An 18,425-nucleotide genomic window follows, 5' to 3' on the forward strand; every position below is an offset into this window, starting at 1 on the left:
AGGGGAAATAGGAGTTGGAGGGGTCTGACGAGGGTTTTATCATTCTATTCGCGCTCTTGAGAAACGAATGTTGGAATTAGATTTGACATCTTTTATAAGGTTTTGAAAGCTTCAAAAACTTTCAAAAAAAAATTTTGTACTACTGCGGAATAGTCAGTGAATAATATTTCGCTTCCTTACGTGTTTTGTTTTTAGTCAGCGTAAAAATGGTACAGTGACATGGTTAATCTATTCAATGGGGTGCAAATCTGAAAGTAACGAACACAAAATTTGCGTCATGTGTCATACGGCGAAAGCGGAATTTTTTCCATTTTCTGCGCTAAAAAAATGATAAAAAATATAACATAAACCCCTTTATTTTACAATGAGAACCCTAATTCAGCCCCTACTTTTTTTTTTTACGTTTCTCTTCGTGTCTGCGTTATATTTTCTTTGTAGGGCAAGTATCGCGTCAATGATTTTCATTCGGTTTCATCATTCACAGCATCAAACCACTAAATGCGGCGCACACATTCCTTCGAATTTTGCGATTTTTGGATAAGTCAAGTTAGGAAAAAAAACAAATTTTGCAATCTCTTTTTTAAAACTGCTCACTTATAGGTTGGCGTAGTCTGATGCAAATATAGATAATTTCGTAATTGGAGGATAAACGTTGTGTGAGTATGTATTAATGGCAGTGCGAAGGAACTATGTCGACAATAAAATGCTTCAAAGAATCCAAAATAATTCTTTATTCCTCAAAATGATGAAAATTTATCTTATCTGTACAAAATTATCAGAAAAATTTGACGTTAAGGTTTTGTGAAAAGATCAACCTGTCTGCTTGATGGCGTCACTTTTTTTCCCGCCTTATTACATCCTCGTTAGCCGGTTGAAAACTCTAGCTTTTGAGAAATGGATTCCCAAAGTTGAATTGGAAATTTCTTAACGAGTCGTAATGGCTCTGCACTACAGACAGAACAACTCACAAGTTTCTCTTTTTCCCGATTTCTTGATGTTTATGATGTTCTTTTGAAGGTAAAATATTTAGCTTTTTCATTCGGTTTCATCGGTCGCAGTCTTCAAGAATAAAAAATAAAAAAAAGGGAAATACGAGTTGGAGGGGTATGGCGAGGGTTTTTATCATTTTATTCGCACCCTTGGCGAAAACGAATGTTGGAATTAGATTTGACATCTTTTATAACCAACAAAACGTTGTAAAAAACATTTCTGCGCTACTGCGGAAAAGCCAGTAATTAACTGTTTAGTTTTTTATTAAGCGTAAAAATGGGACGGTGACATGAGCTATCTATTTAATAAGGTGCAAATCTGAAGAGTAACGAACACTAAATTAGCCTCATGTGTCATTACGTGGAGAGCGAAATGTTCTCCTTTTCCGCCCCAAAAAATACTTTTGGAGGAGAAATATAACATGAACCCCTTTATTTTACAATGCGACCCGAATTCAGCCCTAAGTTTTTGACCGTTCTCTACTTGTCTGCATTATATTTTCTTTGAAGGGAAAGAATCGCTTTAATCTAATGATTTTCCTTCGGTTTTACCAGTCATAGCATCAAAACACTAAACGCAGTGCGGACGTCTCCAAAAATGTAACATTTTCTTTACTTCAAGTTGATTCTGCCCAATTAATACTAACTTTGTTTTCATTTACCGGTGGTGACGATTGGATTGGCTTGCGAGAAAAAATAGTTTTGGTGGTGAGAAAATCATCTACAGCAGTTTGAGGATGCGTAAGATTTCTCATTCAGATATCTGGCAAATATTTTGTTGCCTAGAACCTTCTAACTGTGCGATTTCAAGATAAATCAAGATGAGAGAAAACGAAATTTTGCAATATCTTTTTTTAAACTGCTCATTTATGGGTGCACGTAGCCTGATGCAAATATAGATTATTCGTAATTGTATAGGATAAACTTTCTGTGATCACGTAGTAATGGCTCTGCGAAGGAATTGCGTCAACGATAAAATGCATTAAAGTATCAAAAATAACTGTTTAAAACCCAAAGTGTTAAAAATGTATATTGTTTGCACAAAATCGACAGAAAATCCAACGTAAGGGTTTTGAGAATAGATGAACCTGTCGGCTTGATAGCGTGACTTTTTTTCCGCCTTTTTACATCTTCGTTGGCCGGTTGAAAACTCTTTTGAGGAATGATAGCCGAAATTGAATTGGAAATTTCTTAACAGGTGGTAATAGCTCTGTGCTACAGCAAAAACAACATTAACTTGACAAATGAAGCAGGGATTTTATCAGCGATTGTAGAAACCTGAAAAATAAAAGATTTCTGAAACATGCAGAGTGATGAACACAAACTTAGCTGTATGTGTCATACTGGGAGCTGGAAAGCAAAATTTTTCCTTTTGCTTTAAAACTTTTAAATTGGAAATGACATAAAAAAAAAAAAAAAACTTTTCTAAACCTGCAATGAGTCTCCAAATTTTATGCGACTTTGTCATTTATTTGATCGGTCAAGCTTATTTTTTGTCCGTTCTTTAAATGCCTGTGAAGTTCTTTCGAAGGAAAAGATATCATTTCAGCTCTTTCATCGGTCGCAATCTTCAAGAATAAAAAAAAAAAAAAAGAAAAGAAGGGAAATACGATTTGAAGGGGTATCACGAGGGTTTTCTGTCACTGTATTCGCGCCCTTGAGAAACTAATGTTGGAATTAGATTTGACATCTTTCATAAACTTCAAAACTTTGTAAGAAAATGTCTGTGCTACTGCGGAACAGTCAGTGATTAATTGTTTAGTTTTTTATTCAGCGTAAAAATGGAACGGTTACATGAATTGTCAATTTGATAAGGACTGGTGCTAATCTGAAGAGTAACGAACGCTAAATTAGCCTCATGTGTCATGCGTGGAAAGCAAAATTTTTTCCATTTTCCGCCCCACAACAGTACTTTGGAAAAGAAATGTAATATAAACCCCTTTATTTTACAAAGAGACCCGTATTAGGCTTTAATATTTTTTACCGTTCTCTACATGTCTGCATTATATTTTCTTTATAGGGAAACTATCGCATTAACTTTAGTGATTTTCCTTCGGTTTCACCAGTCATAGCATCAAAATACTAAATGCGGCGCACACATGTCTCCAAAAATGTAACATGTACCTTACTGCAAGTTGGCTCTGCATAATTAATGCAAGCTTTGTTTTTATTTCCTAGTGGTAACGATTTGATTGGTTTGCGAGAAAAAAATAGTTTTGGTGGCGAGAAGAGACATCTACAGGAGTTTGAGGGTACGTACGATTTCTCAAACATAAATCATGCAAATATTTTGTCCAATAAAACCTTCCAGCTTTGCGATTTCAAGAAAAGTAAAGATAAAAGAAAACCAAAATTTGGCAATCTCTTTTTTAAAACTGCTCATTTATAGCTGCATGTAGCCTGATCCCAATAGAGATAATTGCGTAATTCAGTGTAGGATAAACATTATGTGATCATGTACTACTGGTACTACGAAGGAATTGCGTCGGCGATAAAATGCTTCAAAGTATTAAAAATAACTGTTTAAAACCCAAAGAGATAAAATTGTAAAAATCTGCAAAAATTCAACAAAAATCCAGCACATACGTTTTGAGAATAGATCAACCTATCAGATTGATTGCGTGACTTTTTTCCCACATTTCACCATTGGCCGGTTGTAACACTTTGGAAATTTCTTACCGAGCGGTAATAGTTCTGCGCTACGGATAAAACAACTTCAACTTGACAAATAAAGCAGGGATTTTATAAACGATTGTAGAAACCGAAAAAAGTAAAAGATTGCTAAGACGCGAGAATGATGAACACAAACCTAGCCGTGTGTGTCATACCGGAAGGAGGGAGGAAAAATTTCCTCTTTTGCGTAAAATTTTAGATTTGGAAATGATATGAGGAAAAAAATTATTTAAAACCTGCTACGGGTCTCCGAATTCCATCCAACTTAACTTTGTCATTCATTGGATCGGTGAAGCTTATTTTTCCGATCTCTAAATGTTCGTGATGCTCTTTTCAAGGAGAAGTTATAATTTCAGTTTTTTCATGCAGTTTCATCGGTCGCTAAGAACGGCATGTTTATCTCTCCAAAGATATGAAGTACTCTGTACCTGATGTTCTTGTGTAGCTAATGGTCATCTGTTGTCATTTTCCAGTGGTGTATTTTGCTAAATTCTAGTTTGAGGGGTTTTGGAGGAGTTTTAGAATACATCCGATTTCCGATTTATGCTTTCTTGTATTTTCATTCCACATTCCGTTAAGTTTTTAGGGATCTTTGTAGACTTCTGTAAGGACTTAGAGTTATTATGATACTTCCACGAAATGTAATGATTGCGAATTAAATTTAAAACTGATAATCGTGACTGACAATTACTTTTTCTTTAGCATATTAAACATTATTCGGTCAAGGGGCGAGGAGAGTAGAGCGCAGAGATTGTTACCAAATTCTCATTACTACTTTACTTGGATATATATAGCAGCTGAAAAGGAGAATTAGGACTTGAAAGTTAAGGATGAACAAATATACTCGGCATCAACCCGGATACTGACAACTTAGGTCAAGTTCTCCGTCAGGAACTGTATTTGTCTAACGGAACCGGGCATCTATAAACAGACCATGTTATTATTTCTCCGAGCCAGCTTCATCGCGGCTGCATGTAGTAAAACAATGTTACAAATCAAATCTAGGAAGCTCGGTGAATTAAAACAGTTTGGTCCGATCTTACACAATATCATGAATAATTTCAAGATTTTCAAAAATTCGTCAACAGCTTGTTACAGGCTAATGAGTGGCACGTGACATAAACACGAGATGTTTATTCCAATCCGCGTTTATCACGTGCTCGCAAAAACAAGTAATAAAGGAGGGGTTTGGCGAGGTTTTTTTATCATTCTATTTTCGCCCTGGAGAAACGAATGTTGGAATCTAAATCTAAATATCGTTCTGTCGGCAAAATCGTTTAAGACATCACGCCAACTCTATTAGATTTGACATCATGTATAAGCTTCAAAACTCTGAAAAAAATTTCTGTGCTACTGCGGAACAGTTAGTGATTAATTGTTTAGCTTTTTTATTGAGCGTAAAAATGGGAAGGTGACATGAGCTATCAATCTAACAAGTTGCAAATCTGAAGTAACGAACGCTAAATTAGCCTCATGTTTGATACGTAGGAAGCGAAATGTTGTCCGCATTCTGCGCTAAAAAAACAATTTGGAAAAAAATATAACATAAAACTGTTTATTTTACAATGAGACCCGAATTAAAAACTAATTTTTTTTACCGTTCTCTTCATGTCTGCATTATATGTTTTTTTTTTTGTAGGGAGAGTATCGCTTCAATATAATTATTTTCCTTCGGTTTCACCAGTCATAGCATCAAAACACTAAATGCAGCGCACACATGTCTCCAAAAATGTAACATGTACCTTACTTCACTTTTGGTTCTGCGTAATCAATGCAAGCTTTGTTTTCATTTTCCAGTAGTAACGGTTGGATCGGTTTGCGAGAAAAATAGTTTTGGTGGTAAAAAAAAAAAAATCTACAGGAGTTTGAAGTTACGTGCGATTTCTCATCCAGATATCATGAAAATAATTTGTGCCCTAGAACCTTCTAACTTTGCGCTTTTAAGATAAGTCAAGATAGGAGAAAAAGAAATTTTGCAATCTCTTTTTCAAAACCGCTCATTTATAGATCCACGTAGCCTGATGTAAATAAAGATATTTTTGTTATTGTAGTATAAACTTTGCGTGATCATGTACCAATGGTACTGAGAAGGAATTACGTCCACGATAAAATGCTTCAGATGATAAAAATGAACTCTTTAACTCTTTAACTCCCAAGATCTTATTTTTAATTCTCCCCTCTAGCTCCTACATCTTTCCTTGTAAAATACTTATGAGAATTTGGTGTTTAATCAAAGTAACAACTTCCACCTGATTAGTTTGAGTATTCTCATTACCTCTTTGCTGGATACTGTATGGATATTATAGGGAGAAGTTACATGATGATCACTTCTGGGAGTTAAAGTTAAAGTGTTAAAAATACATGTTATCTACGCAAAATAAACATAAAATCTAAAAGAAATGTTTGGAGAACAGATCAACCTGTTGGCTTGATGGCGTGACTTTTTTCCCACCTTTTTTCATCCTTATTGGCCGGTTAAAAACTCTTTTGAGGAGTGATTCCCGAAATTGAATTGGAATTTTCTTACCAGGTGGTAATAGTTCTGCGTTACAGACAAAACAACATCAACGTGACAAATAAAGCAGGGATTTTATAAACGATTGTAGAAACCAAAAAACGTAAAAGATTGTTGACACGCGAGAGTGATGAACACAAACTTCGCTGTATGTGTCATAGCGGGAGCTAGAAAGCAAAAGTTTCCCTTGTACTTGAAACTTTACATTTTGGAAATGATATGAAAATAATCTCATGTAACCCTGCTATGAGTCTCCGAATTTTATCCAACCCTATCATTTGTTTAATGGGTCAAGCTTATTTTTGTCCGTTCTCTAAATGTTACGGATGTTCTTTTGAAGAAGACATCATTTCAGCTTTTTCATTCGGTGTCATCGGTCGCTAAAAGTGGCATGTTTACGTCTCCAAAAATATAAACTACTTCATAGCTTATGTTTCTGTCTAGCTAATGTTCACCTGTATTTATTTTCCAGCGGTGTAATTTGATTCATTCGCGTTTGAAGGATTTTGGAGGAGTTTGAGGGTAAGTGCGATTTCTGATTCATGTTTTCTTGTATGTTCTGTTAAGAACCATTTACATTTAACAACATTTATTTTCATTCGCTTAAACCATCTTTTTAGGGGTCTTTGTAGACTTCTGTCAGGACTTAGAGTTATTATGGCACTTCCACGCAAATGTCATGATTGCAAGTGAAACTCAAAACTGACAATCGTGATTGACATTTATTTTCTCACCATACTGTTACACTACTCGACCAAGGGGCGAGGAGAGTAGAGTGCAAAGATCGTTACCAAATTCTCATTACTATTTTACATGGAAATGTATAGCAACTGAAAATGAGAATCACAATTTAGAAGTTGAAAGTTAAGGATGAACAAATACACTCGACATTCACTTGGATACTGACGGCTTTTCTCCTTTAAAAAATGTTTGTCGAACAGAACTGGACATCTAATGATTGCTACATCGCAGTCTCCGAGCCAGCTTCAAATCGGCTGTAGTAAAGGAATATTACAGATCAAATCTAGGAATCCCGGTGAATTAAAACCGTTTGGTTCGATCTTACACAAGATTATGAATAATTTTAAGATTTTCGAAAATTAATCAACAGCTTGTCAGTCTGCTAAATGGCACGTGACATGGACAAGAGCTATTTATTCTAACCAGCGTTTATCACGTGCTCGCAAAAACAAGTATAAAAAGAAAATCACTAGCGAGACCAACAGGTGCCACCGGAATCTTCAAAAATTAAAAATTAAAAAAGGGAATACAAGTTGGAGGGGTATGGCGAGGCTTTTTTTTATCATTTTATTCGCGTCCTTGAGAACAATTGTTGGAATTAGATTTGATATTTTTTATAAGCTTCAAAACTTTAAAAAAATTTCTGTGCTACTGCGGAAAAGGCAGTGATTAATTGTTTAATTTTTTATTCAGCGTAAAAATGGGACAGTTTCGTGAGCTGTCAATTCAATAAGGTGCAAATCTGAAGAGTAACGGACACTAAATTAGCTACATGTGTCATACGAAGAGAGCGAAATGTTTTCAGCATTCCGCGCCAAAACAAAATACTTTTGGAAAAAATGTATAACATAAATCTCTTCATGTTACAATGAGACCCGAATTCAGCCTCAATTTTTTTTTACCGTTCTCTGCATATCTGTATTATAATTTCTTTGCAGGGAAAGTATCGCTCCAATTTAATGATTTTCTTTCGGTTTCACCAGTCATAACATCAAAACACTAAATACGGTGCGCACATGTCTCCAAAAATGTATCACGTACCTTAAGTTAAGTTGGTTCTGCGTAATAAATGCTAACTTTTTTTTCATTTTCCAGTGGTGACGATTGGATTGGTTTGCGAGAAAAACAGTTTTGATGGTGAGAAAAAATCTACAGGAGTTTGAGGTAACGTTCGATTTCTCAATCAGATATCATGCAAATGTTTTGTCCACTAGAACCTTCTAACTTTACGATTGCAAGATAGGTTAAGATAGGAGAAAACCAAATTTTGTAATCTCTTTTATAAAACTGCCCATTTATAGGTACACGTAGCCTGATGCAAATATAGATATTTTCGTTATTGTAGGATAAACTCTGTGCGATCATCTACTAATGGCACTGCAAAGAAGTTACGTTGACGATAAAATACTTCTCAGTATCCAAAATAACTCTTTAAACCCCAAAGTGATAAAAATTAATATTACCCGCACAAAATCAACGGTAAATCTAATATAAGAGTTATGAGAATAGATCAACCTGCTGGCTTGATGGTGTGACTTTTTTCCCGCCTTTTAATATCCTCGTTGGCCGGTTGAAACTCTCTTGAGAAGTGATTCCCAAAATCGAATTGGAAATTTCTTACCAGGTGGTAATAGTTCTGCGTTACAGACAAAGCAACATTAACTTGACAAATAAAGCAGGAATTTTTACAAACGATTGTAGAAACCAAAACAAAAAAATAAATTAAAAAAGAAGAGATATCTGAAACGCGAAAGTGATGAACATAAACTTAGCTGTTTGTGTCATAACGGGAGCTAGAAAATAAAAGTTTCCCTTTTGCTTAAAACGTTACATGTAGAAATGATATGAAAATACACTCTTTTAAACCTGTAATGAGTCTCCACTGAAATTTTATCCAACCTTGTTATTTATTTGATCGGTCAGGTTTATTTTTTTTCCGATCTCTTCCTGTTTGTAATGTTCTTTTGAAGGAAAGATACCATTTCAGTTTTTTCATTCGGTTTCTCGGTCGCTTTAAAACAGCATGTTTATGTCTCCAATGCTATAAAGTACTCCGTGGCTGATAGTTCTGTGTAGCCCATAGTCACCTGTTTTCATTTTCCAGTGGTGTGATTTGATTCCTTCGAGTTCGAAAAGTTTTGGAGGAGTTTCAAAGGTTTGTCGGACGGAACCAGACATCTTAAAAAACAAACTACTTAGTGATTGCTAGTATATCGCAGTCTCCAAGCTAGCTTTAAAGCGACTTTCATAAAAGGAATATTAGAGATCAAATCTAGAAAGCCCAGTGAATTAAAACCGTTTGGTATGACTTTAAACAATATCTTGAATAATTTCAAGAGTTTCAAAACTTTTTCAACAGCTCGTCAGACTGCTAAGTGGCACGTGACATAAGCAGGAGATGTTTATTCCACGCCGCCTTTATCACGTGGTCGCAAAAATCGACGAAAGACGGTGTCAAAATCAGATTCAGAGGGTTTTGTTAAAAAAGAATTGACGGCTATGCTTTTTATGTGCCAGTTGTTTTGTTTCATTCTGCCCACAATTTCTCTGAATTTGTCACGCAACGTGATTTCATAGCATGTCGATCAAGTTGTTACAAAATGAGCGCTCGATGTCAGTGGTTTCTGTGAGCTAATGGCTCATATTGATTCAAAGAAATATACCCCCGTATCTTGAACGATATTTATTAGAGGATCTCAATGGGGTCAACCGTTAACCGTCAAATGGCCAAATTCTTAACCGTCAACTGTAAAAAACGCAATATTTTTACCGCAAGCCAATGTTAGCCGTCAAATGTCTTAGATATCCTTAATTAAAAACTAAACGATTGCCATTATTGGGGTCAAGTTCTGTTGTATATAAATATAAGTTTTAATATATCACAAAAAAAAAAATTCATGTAGGTTCATTAACATCTAGTCGCGAGTAAAACTGTTCAGCGACAGAATTTTAGTTTCTCGCTATCCGGTTTTCATTCAGTCACACGATCAGGTCATTTACTACGAATTTACACTCATAAATCTGTGTAGCTAATGTTTACTTGTTTGCAATTTCCACAGAACGTGATGTGACAAGGAAGGTGCAAAGAATTTTGATGGTGAGAAAGTTTTTGGACTTGTTATGTTTTGCATATTCTGTCCAGTATGGACGTTACAGCCAAAATAATAACTGCAGGGGGCAGTGCTGCATGACGTACTGAAGAAATGCTAGTATGTTACACCCCAAACTAATGACTCCTGGGAGCAGCATTGCAATACATACCAAAGAACTGCTAATAGTGTTTTCAATGGCGTTGCCATCGCACGACATACACTTCCATTTGATATTTATGAAAAGCTTACAATTCGCGCTCGATTTCTGTTGCCGATGACAGTCACACTGTAATACGCGAACTAAAATGCTTGGAATTGCATGAACTGCCTGGATTCAGAAGAAGAAGGAATCAATAGAAGGGGAATCCATTGATTTTTAAAGCCCCAATTTTTCGATGATGATTCGCCAGCCACATTGCAACACGATTGCAGAGAACATAATTGGATTAAAAGAATTCCTCTCACAGTCAAATTGGACTCGACTTAAGGCCTCGTCCAATTTTTTCCAAATTGGACAGAATGTAGTGCTACTACACATCCAATACACGAGTACAGAAAAACTTTAAAACGTGATACTGTTACTGGTATTTCAGTTGTTAAGTCAGAAAAATGTATATCAAATTTTTTATGGCTTAAGAATATTAAATGTTTAATTGATGAGGTTTTTGTATATGTACAAAATTGACATGAATGTTGAATTCTCAAAAATTTTGCAACTGAATAGTTTTTTAAAATTCTCTAATTTTAGAGAGGATCCTCCAAGACTTACACGAGGGAACCATAATGAACAACAGGGAAAAACGCAAACAAACCATCTGTATAGGTACCTCTGTTGCTAAATTCATGCACGAGACCGAACGTGATCTACAAGCAATCGAGTTATGCAAAGAATGTTTAGTTTTGCTGAACAGCATAGCATTGGGTGAAGAAGATCAATTCACTATACAATCTATCATTTTGATCGATGCAATAATGATGTCCGCATATATCAACATCTCTGATTACACAAACGCAGAAAGATGCGCTAGAAAACTTCTTTTCGCACTCCATGATTTTGGAGACACAAAATCAGAAGGGCAAGTAAGGTTACAACTGGCAAAAATACTTCGCAAGCAGAGAAGGTTTGAAGACGCAAGAAAACAGTATGAAATCGCAATAGGAAACATGAAGGCAATTGGAGAAAGGTTAGAGGAAGCCAATGGTTACAGTTCTCTGGGAATTATGTTAGAATCACTCGGTGAATATCAGAAGACTAAAGAATGTTACGAGAAAGCACTTGCCATCCAAATGCAAATTGGTGACAAGGGAGGAGAAGCAACAGCCTACGGAAACCTAGGAATTGTGTTACACTCACTCGGTGAATATCAGAAGGCGAAAGAAAATTGCGAGAAAGCACTTGCCATCCAAATGCAAATTGGTGACAAGGGAGGAGAAGCAACAGCCTACGGAAACCTAGGAATTGTGTTAGAATCACTCGGTGAATATCAGAAGGCTAAAGAATATTACGAGAAAGCACTTGCCATCCACATGCAAATTGGTGACAAGGAAGGAGAAGCCGCAGCCTACGGAAACCTAGGAAGTGTGTTACACTCACTCGGTGAATATCAGAAGGCTAAAGAATATTACGAGAAAGCACTTGCCATCAAAATGCAAATTGGTGACAAGGGAGTAGAAGCCGAAGCCTACGGAAACCTAGGAAATGTGTTACGATCACTCGGTGAATATCAGAAGGCTAAAGAATATTACGAGAAAGCACTTGCCATCCAAATGCAAATTGGTGACAAGGGAGGAGAAGCAACAGTCTACGGAAACCTAGGAATTGTGTTACGATCACTCGGTGAATATCAGAAGGCGAAAGAATATTTCGAGAAAGCACTTGCCATCAAAATGCAAATTGGTGACAAGGGGGGAGAAGCAACAGCCTACGGAAACCTAGGAAATGCGTTACGATCACTCGGTGAATATCAGAAGGCGAAAGAATATTGCGAGAAAGCACTTGCCATCCAAATGCAAATTGGTGACAAGGGAGGAGAAGCCGAAGCCTACGGAAACCTAGGAAATGTGTTATACTTACTCGGTGAATATCAGAAGGCTAAAGAATATTACGAGAAAGCACTTGCCATCCAAATGCAAATTGGTGACAAGGGAGGAGAAGCCGCAGCCTACGGAAACCTAGGAAATGTGTTACGATCACTCGGTGAATATCAGAAGGCTAAAGAATATTACGAGAAAGCACTTGCCATCCAAATGCAAATTGGTGACAAGGGAGGAGAAGCAACAGGCTACGGAAACCTAGGAATTGTGTTACGATCACTCGGTGAATATCAGAAGGCGAAAGAATATTTCGAGAAAGCACTTGCCATCAAAATGCAAATTGGTGACAAGGGGGGAGAAGCAACAGCCTACGGAAACCTAGGAAATGCGTTACGATCACTCGGTGAATATCAGAAGGCGAAAGAATATTGCGAGAAAGCACTTGCCATCAAAATGCAAATTGGTGACAAGGGAGGAGAAGCCGCAGCCTACAGAAACCTAGGAAATGTGTTATACTCACTCGGTGAATATCAGAAGGCTAAAGAATATTACGAGAAAGCACTTGCCATCCAAATGCAAATTGGTGACAAGGGAGGAGAAGCAACAGCCTACGGAAACCTAGGAATTGTGTTACGATCACTCGGTGAATATCAGAAGGCGAAAGAATATCACGAGAAAGCACTTGCCATCAAAATGCAAATTGGTGACAAGGGTGGAGAAGCAACAGCCTACGGAAACCTAGGAAATGCGTTACGATCACTCGGTGAATATCAGAAGGCGAAAGAATATTGCGAGAAAGCACTTGCCATCAAAATGCAAATTGGTGACAAGGGAGGAGAAGCCGCAGCCTACAGAAACCTAGGAAATGTGTTATACTCACTCGGTGAATATCAGAAGGCTAAAGAATATTACGAGAAAGCACTTGCCATCCAAATGCAAATTGGTGACAAGGGAGGAGAAGCAACAGCCTACGGAAACCTAGGAATTGTGTTAGAATCACTCGGTGAATATCAGAAGGCGAAAGAATATCACGAGAAAGCACTTGCCATCAAAATGCAAATTGGTGACAAGGGAGGAGAAGCCGCAGCCTACGTAAACCTAGGAAATGTGTTATACTCACTCGGTGAATATCAGAAGGCTAAAGAATATTACGAGAAAGCACTTGCCATCCAAATGCAAATTGGTGACAAGGGAGGAGAAGCCGAAGCCTACGGAAACCTAGGAAATGTGTTAGAATCACTCGGTGAATATCAGAAGGCTAAAGAATATTACGAGAAAGCATTTGCCATCAAAATGCAAATTGGTGACAAGGGAGGAGAAGCCGCAACCTACGGAAACCTAGGAAATGTGTTACGATCACTCGGTGAAGATCAGAAGGCTAAAGAATATTACGAGAAAGCACTTGCCATCCACATGCAAATTGGTGACAAGGAAGGAGAAGCCGCAGCCTACGGAAACCTAGGAAGTGTGTTACACTCACTCGGTGAATATCAGAAGGCTAAAGAATATTACGAGAAAGCACTTGCCATCCAAATGCAAATTGGTGACAAGGGAGGAGAAGCAACAGTCTACGGAAACCTAGGAATTGTGTTACGATCACTCGGTGAATATCAGAAGGCGAAAGAATATTTCGAGAAAGCACTTGCCATCAAAATGCAAATTGGTGACAAGGGGGGAGAAGCAACAGCCTACGGAAACCTAGGAAATGCGTTACGATCACTCGGTGAATATCAGAAGGCGAAAGAATATTGCGAGAAAGCACTTGCCATCCAAATGCAAATTGGTGACAAGGGAGGAGAAGCCGAAGCCTACGGAAACCTAGGAAATGTGTTATACTTACTCGGTGAATATCAGAAGGCTAAAGAATATTACGAGAAAGCACTTGCCATCCAAATGCAAATTGGTGACAAGGGAGGAGAAGCCGCAGCCTACGGAAACCTAGGAAATGTGTTACGATCACTCGGTGAATATCAGAAGGCTAAAGAATATTACGAGAAAGCACTTGCCATCCAAATGCAAATTGGTGACAAGGGAGGAGAAGCAACAGGCTACGGAAACCTAGGAATTGTGTTACGATCACTCGGTGAATATCAGAAGGCGAAAGAATATTTCGAGAAAGCACTTGCCATCAAAATGCAAATTGGTGACAAGGGGGGAGAAGCAACAGCCTACGGAAACCTAGGAAATGCGTTACGATCACTCGGTGAATATCAGAAGGCGAAAGAATATTGCGAGAAAGCACTTGCCATCAAAATGCAAATTGGTGACAAGGGAGGAGAAGCCGCAGCCTACAGAAACCTAGGAAATGTGTTATACTCACTCGGTGAATATCAGAAGGCTAAAGAATATTACGAGAAAGCACTTGCCATCCAAATGCAAATTGGTGACAAGGGAGGAGAAGCAACAGCCTACGGAAACCTAGGAATTGTGTTAGAATCACTCGGTGAATATCAGAAGGCGAAAGAATATCACGAGAAAGCACTTGCCATCAAAATGCAAATTGGTGACAAGGGAGGAGAAGCCGCAGCCTACGTAAACCTAGGAAATGTGTTATACTCACTCGGTGAATATCAGAAGGCTAAAGAATATTACGAGAAAGCACTTGCCATCAAAATGCAAATTGGTGACAAGGGAGGAGAAGCCGAAGCCTACGGAAACCTAGGAAATGTGTTAGAATCACTCGGTGAATATCAGAAGACTAAAGAATATTACGAGAAAGCATTTGCCATCAAAATGCAAATTGGTGACAAGGGAGGAGAAGCCGCAACCTACGGAAACCTAGGAAATGTGTTACGATCACTCGGTGAAGATCAGAAGGCTAAAGAATATTACGAGAAAGCACTCGCAATTATCATCAAAAGTGGCAAGAGGTCGGGACAAGTAAAATGTTACTTGGCTCTAGGAACGGTTTCTTCCGGACGGGAAAAATATACGAATGGCGAGAAAGCACTTTCTATTGCCACAGAAATTGGTGACCGAGAAGGTCAAGCAGAAGCCTTTGGTCTCCTCGGCGGTGTGTTCATTTGGCGTAATGATCCTCAGAAGGCCATGGAATGTTACAAGAAACAACTTGCTATCAGCGGTGAAATTGGCCATAGAGCTGAATTTGCAGAAAGCTACCTAAACCTAGCATATGTGTCTCTAATTACTGGCGAATATGAAAGAGCCGACGAATACCTTGAGAGAGGCCGCGCGATAAACTGTGGTATTGGAGATATAAAGGTGGAGTTACAAATCCTACTCTATTTTTCATGCTTGAGGTTCTTGCAATCGAAACCCGAGGAAGCATCTTCGTATCTTTATCAGTACATGGATAAATTTGAAACACTGCGAAATTTTCAGCATGGAAACGAACAATGTCAACTGGGTATTTTAGAAAGCTGCGGAATGTTTCCCTACCAGATGCTCAGTGGATTGCTATGTGCTGCTGGTAATCCTCAATATGCACTTTATGTCGAGGAGCTTCGACGGGCTAGATGCTTATCAGACTTGATGGCACGAAACTTTTCCGTTGAAAATCAGATCTCAGCTGATCCACAATCATGGTATGGGATGGAAGAGATTGTGAACAAAGAACGTGACTCTGCATTCTTGTACATTTCGTATGCTGGCCGAAAGGTTTCTCTTTGGGTTCTGAAAGCAAACGGTGACACTTTGTTCCGAAAATCCGAAGAAGTCGATGACAAAACTCTCATGGCTGAGGATGCTTTTAATTTGAATACTTTTTTCAACAAAAGTATCCGCGGCTTTGGCGTTTTACCCAAACAGAAATGCGAGGATCGGTCTTTGAACGAAACCATGTCGATATTACCTCAAGATGAAAGCGAAGCAGATTTTAGAGGCGATAAAGATAAAGCCAGAGACGCTGAAAGGATGCTTTCTGTATGTTCCAAACTGATCATCGCTCCAGTGGCCGAACTACTCACCGAGCCGGAAATCATCATTGTTCCCGAACGTAGCTTGTACCGAGTCCCATTTGCAGCCTTACGCGACCACATGGGCGGAAAGTATTTATCAGAGACCTTCAGGCTCCGCATCGTCCCTTCTTTGACGACTCTGAAGCTTATCCAGAACTGCCCAGTGGACTACCACAATCAGACTGGCGCACTGGTTGTGGGCAGTCCTAAGGTGGGCAGGGCGCGTTACAGGGGAGAAATCCACAACTTCACATCACTGACCGGTGCGAGAAAGGAAGCAGAGATGATCGGACAACTGCTGGGTGTTCAGCCTTTGTTGGGAGAGCGTGCGACAAGAGAGGCGGTACTTCAAGCGATGAGTTCAGTGAGTCTGATTCATATTGCTGCCCATGGTAATGCCGACAGAGGAGAGATTGCCCTGTCCCCTTGCCCTACTGCTAAAAGTATTCCAGAAGAAGAAGACTACCTCTTGAGGATCGCTGATATCTCACAAATTAAACTGCGAGCTAAACTGGTGGTACTTAGCTGTTGCCACAGTGGGCGTGGAGAAATCAAAGTCGAGGGAGTCATTGGAATCGCTCGCGCGTTCTTGGCATCTGGTGCACGTTCAGTGCTGGTAACACTGTGGGCCATTGAAGACGAAGCAACGGAGCACTTCATGAATTGTTTCTACAAACACCTTGTTGACGGATTTAGCGCCAGTGAATGTCTTCACCAGGCCATGAAGTGGCTGAGGAACATCGCCTATACCAAAGTTTCCCAGTGGGCTCCGTTCATGCTGATTGGAGACAATGTGACATTTGACTTTAAGGAACAAAGGTGAGTTCTGTTACCAAGGATAAAATGGTACAACCAACACTTTACTATTCACCGTAACTGTTTCCATTTTAAATGAACAGAATTAGTGTCTAGACGCGTATTTTGTTATCCTTGAAATTCCGAAAGAATCTTTCAGCCGTTTTGCAGATGCAGTGACATAGAGTGCTTTGAGAAAATCAGAAAGAAAGATAGTTATATCTTATGTGAGTCAGTCAGTCGCTATGGTAACGATGATGATGGTTAAGATCTTAGAAATTTTTTGATTGATGCTTGTTATATGCTTAATATTATCTTTTTATTCTTGATTGTTTTATTAATGATTTTTTGCATGTTTTGTTTTTTGTTTAGGAAAGAAGAATCTCATCGTAAAGGACAAGAATGAGGCCTACAAGAAACAGTCAGAAAAGCCGTTTATCATTCTTGGAATTTGATATCAATGTGTGTACTGAGTCTAATGAAGTACTATAAGACAATTTCCTAGCTTATAATCGACAAGAAGAGTTTTTTTCTGAGGTTTTTAGATCATGTTCGGCGCAAGATAAGTACAAAGTATAAATGGTCTTTAAAAAAGGAAAAACGAGAGGAATTGGGACGTTTAATTCCACGAAATGTCCTCACTTAAAAAAATCATAAACAGAAGTTCAACAACTCAGCCTTAAGTGGTTGCATAGTATAACTTATGAAATTTAAGTGCTTGGTATTTTTTAAGGTAATAGAAACTCAAATTCTTTTTTATCAGAATTTTTTGCTGCTTGAAAATGTTTTGATAAAAGTCGAAAAAAAAAAGAAAAACAAAAAAAAAAAAGAGGTCTGCTGAAAAGAAGTCGATCCCCTGTTAAATTTCAAAAGGCTCATGCACATATCGAGAAAGACAGAGAAATTGGACGTTTCACTTCAAGTTTTAATTGGGGTCAATATTACATTTTTTAGTCAAGTTGGCAAGGCTCTTGCTGATTGAAATACTTTTGTTAAAAGTAAAAGGTTTTATTGGTCAACTGGATAAAAGTTTACTTTAAGTAGCCTCATACAGGCTCGTGTACAAATCGAGAAAAGACAGAAAAGTGGGATTTTTTTTTTTCATTGAACTGATCTAAGGTGTAACTAGGGTTTCGAAAGTAAGAAACAGATACGATTCATATTTATCGTGAGTTATTTTCAGGAAAACTATTCCATTGGATAATATTCTTGTATTGTACATAAGTATCATGGATGAAATGTTTAAACTGATTCGATTTTATTCTTCAATTAAATTAAAGCAGAATTTAAAGACACTGAATTTTCTTTCCTCTTCACCCCATATATATTCGACTAACTCTATATTCCCTAGTCCCCTTTATACCTGATGGCGACGACTGCATGGTCCCCCTGCGTTCACCTTGAAAACAATGCGGAACCCCACAAAATTTCTCCGCCCCACCCCCCGTCCCCGGGGATAATTAGGACTAGTCCTCAGCTGGATAAACGATATTTTCACTTCCTGTTTCGTTCAACCATTTTAAACGGATGATATTGTTTATATTGAGCCCTTCAGTTAAAAATGGTCTCTGGCTTCTTGCGGATTTTTGTTCGCTTTCATTTAGCTTCTTCTCAAAACTTATTGTAACTGTTGTCGCAGTATTTCACCTCTTCCCATCCATCCTGATCT

The 18,425-nt window shown here is 38.1% G+C and overlaps 1 protein-coding gene and 1 long non-coding RNA gene across 3 annotated transcripts in view; one reads left to right on the forward strand and one right to left on the reverse strand.

Annotated features, from left to right (window-relative positions):
* LOC148720557 (uncharacterized) overlaps nucleotides 1–18,425 on the reverse strand; it is a 486,858-nt gene that overhangs the window by 44,604 nt on the left and 423,829 nt on the right. The window lies entirely within an intron of this gene.
* On the forward strand, nucleotides 6,629–18,051 carry LOC148720558 (uncharacterized). Of its 2 annotated transcripts, XM_088739779.1 has the most exons (5): nucleotides 6,629–6,699; nucleotides 8,014–8,082; nucleotides 9,978–10,015; nucleotides 10,759–16,780; nucleotides 17,129–18,051. In XM_088739779.1, exons 4-5 carry the CDS (start codon nucleotides 10,794–10,796, stop codon nucleotides 17,160–17,162), a joined length of 6,021 nt encoding a protein of 2,006 aa, XP_088595905.1. In that variant the 5' UTR covers nucleotides 6,629–6,699; nucleotides 8,014–8,082; nucleotides 9,978–10,015; nucleotides 10,759–10,793; the 3' UTR covers nucleotides 17,163–18,051. The 2 variants fall into 2 exon arrangements, with proteins under 2 accessions (XP_088595905.1, XP_088595906.1); XM_088739780.1 differs by lacking the exon at nucleotides 17,129–18,051 and having other exon boundaries at nucleotides 10,759–16,784.

Source organism: Stylophora pistillata, chromosome 11, assembly GCF_964205215.1.
Source record: "Stylophora pistillata chromosome 11, jaStyPist1.2, whole genome shotgun sequence".
Classification (NCBI taxonomy): Eukaryota; Metazoa; Cnidaria; class Anthozoa; order Scleractinia; family Pocilloporidae; genus Stylophora; species Stylophora pistillata.

Coding starts and splice junctions, on each gene's coding strand:
- LOC148720558 (XM_088739779.1), top strand. CDS start 10,794: ATGAACAACAGGGAAAAACGCAAACAAACCATCTGTATAGGTACCTCT. Junction 16,781..17,128: donor TTTGACTTTAAGGAACAAAG/GTGAGTTCTGTT, acceptor TTTTTTGTTTAG/GAAAGAAGAATCTCATCGTA.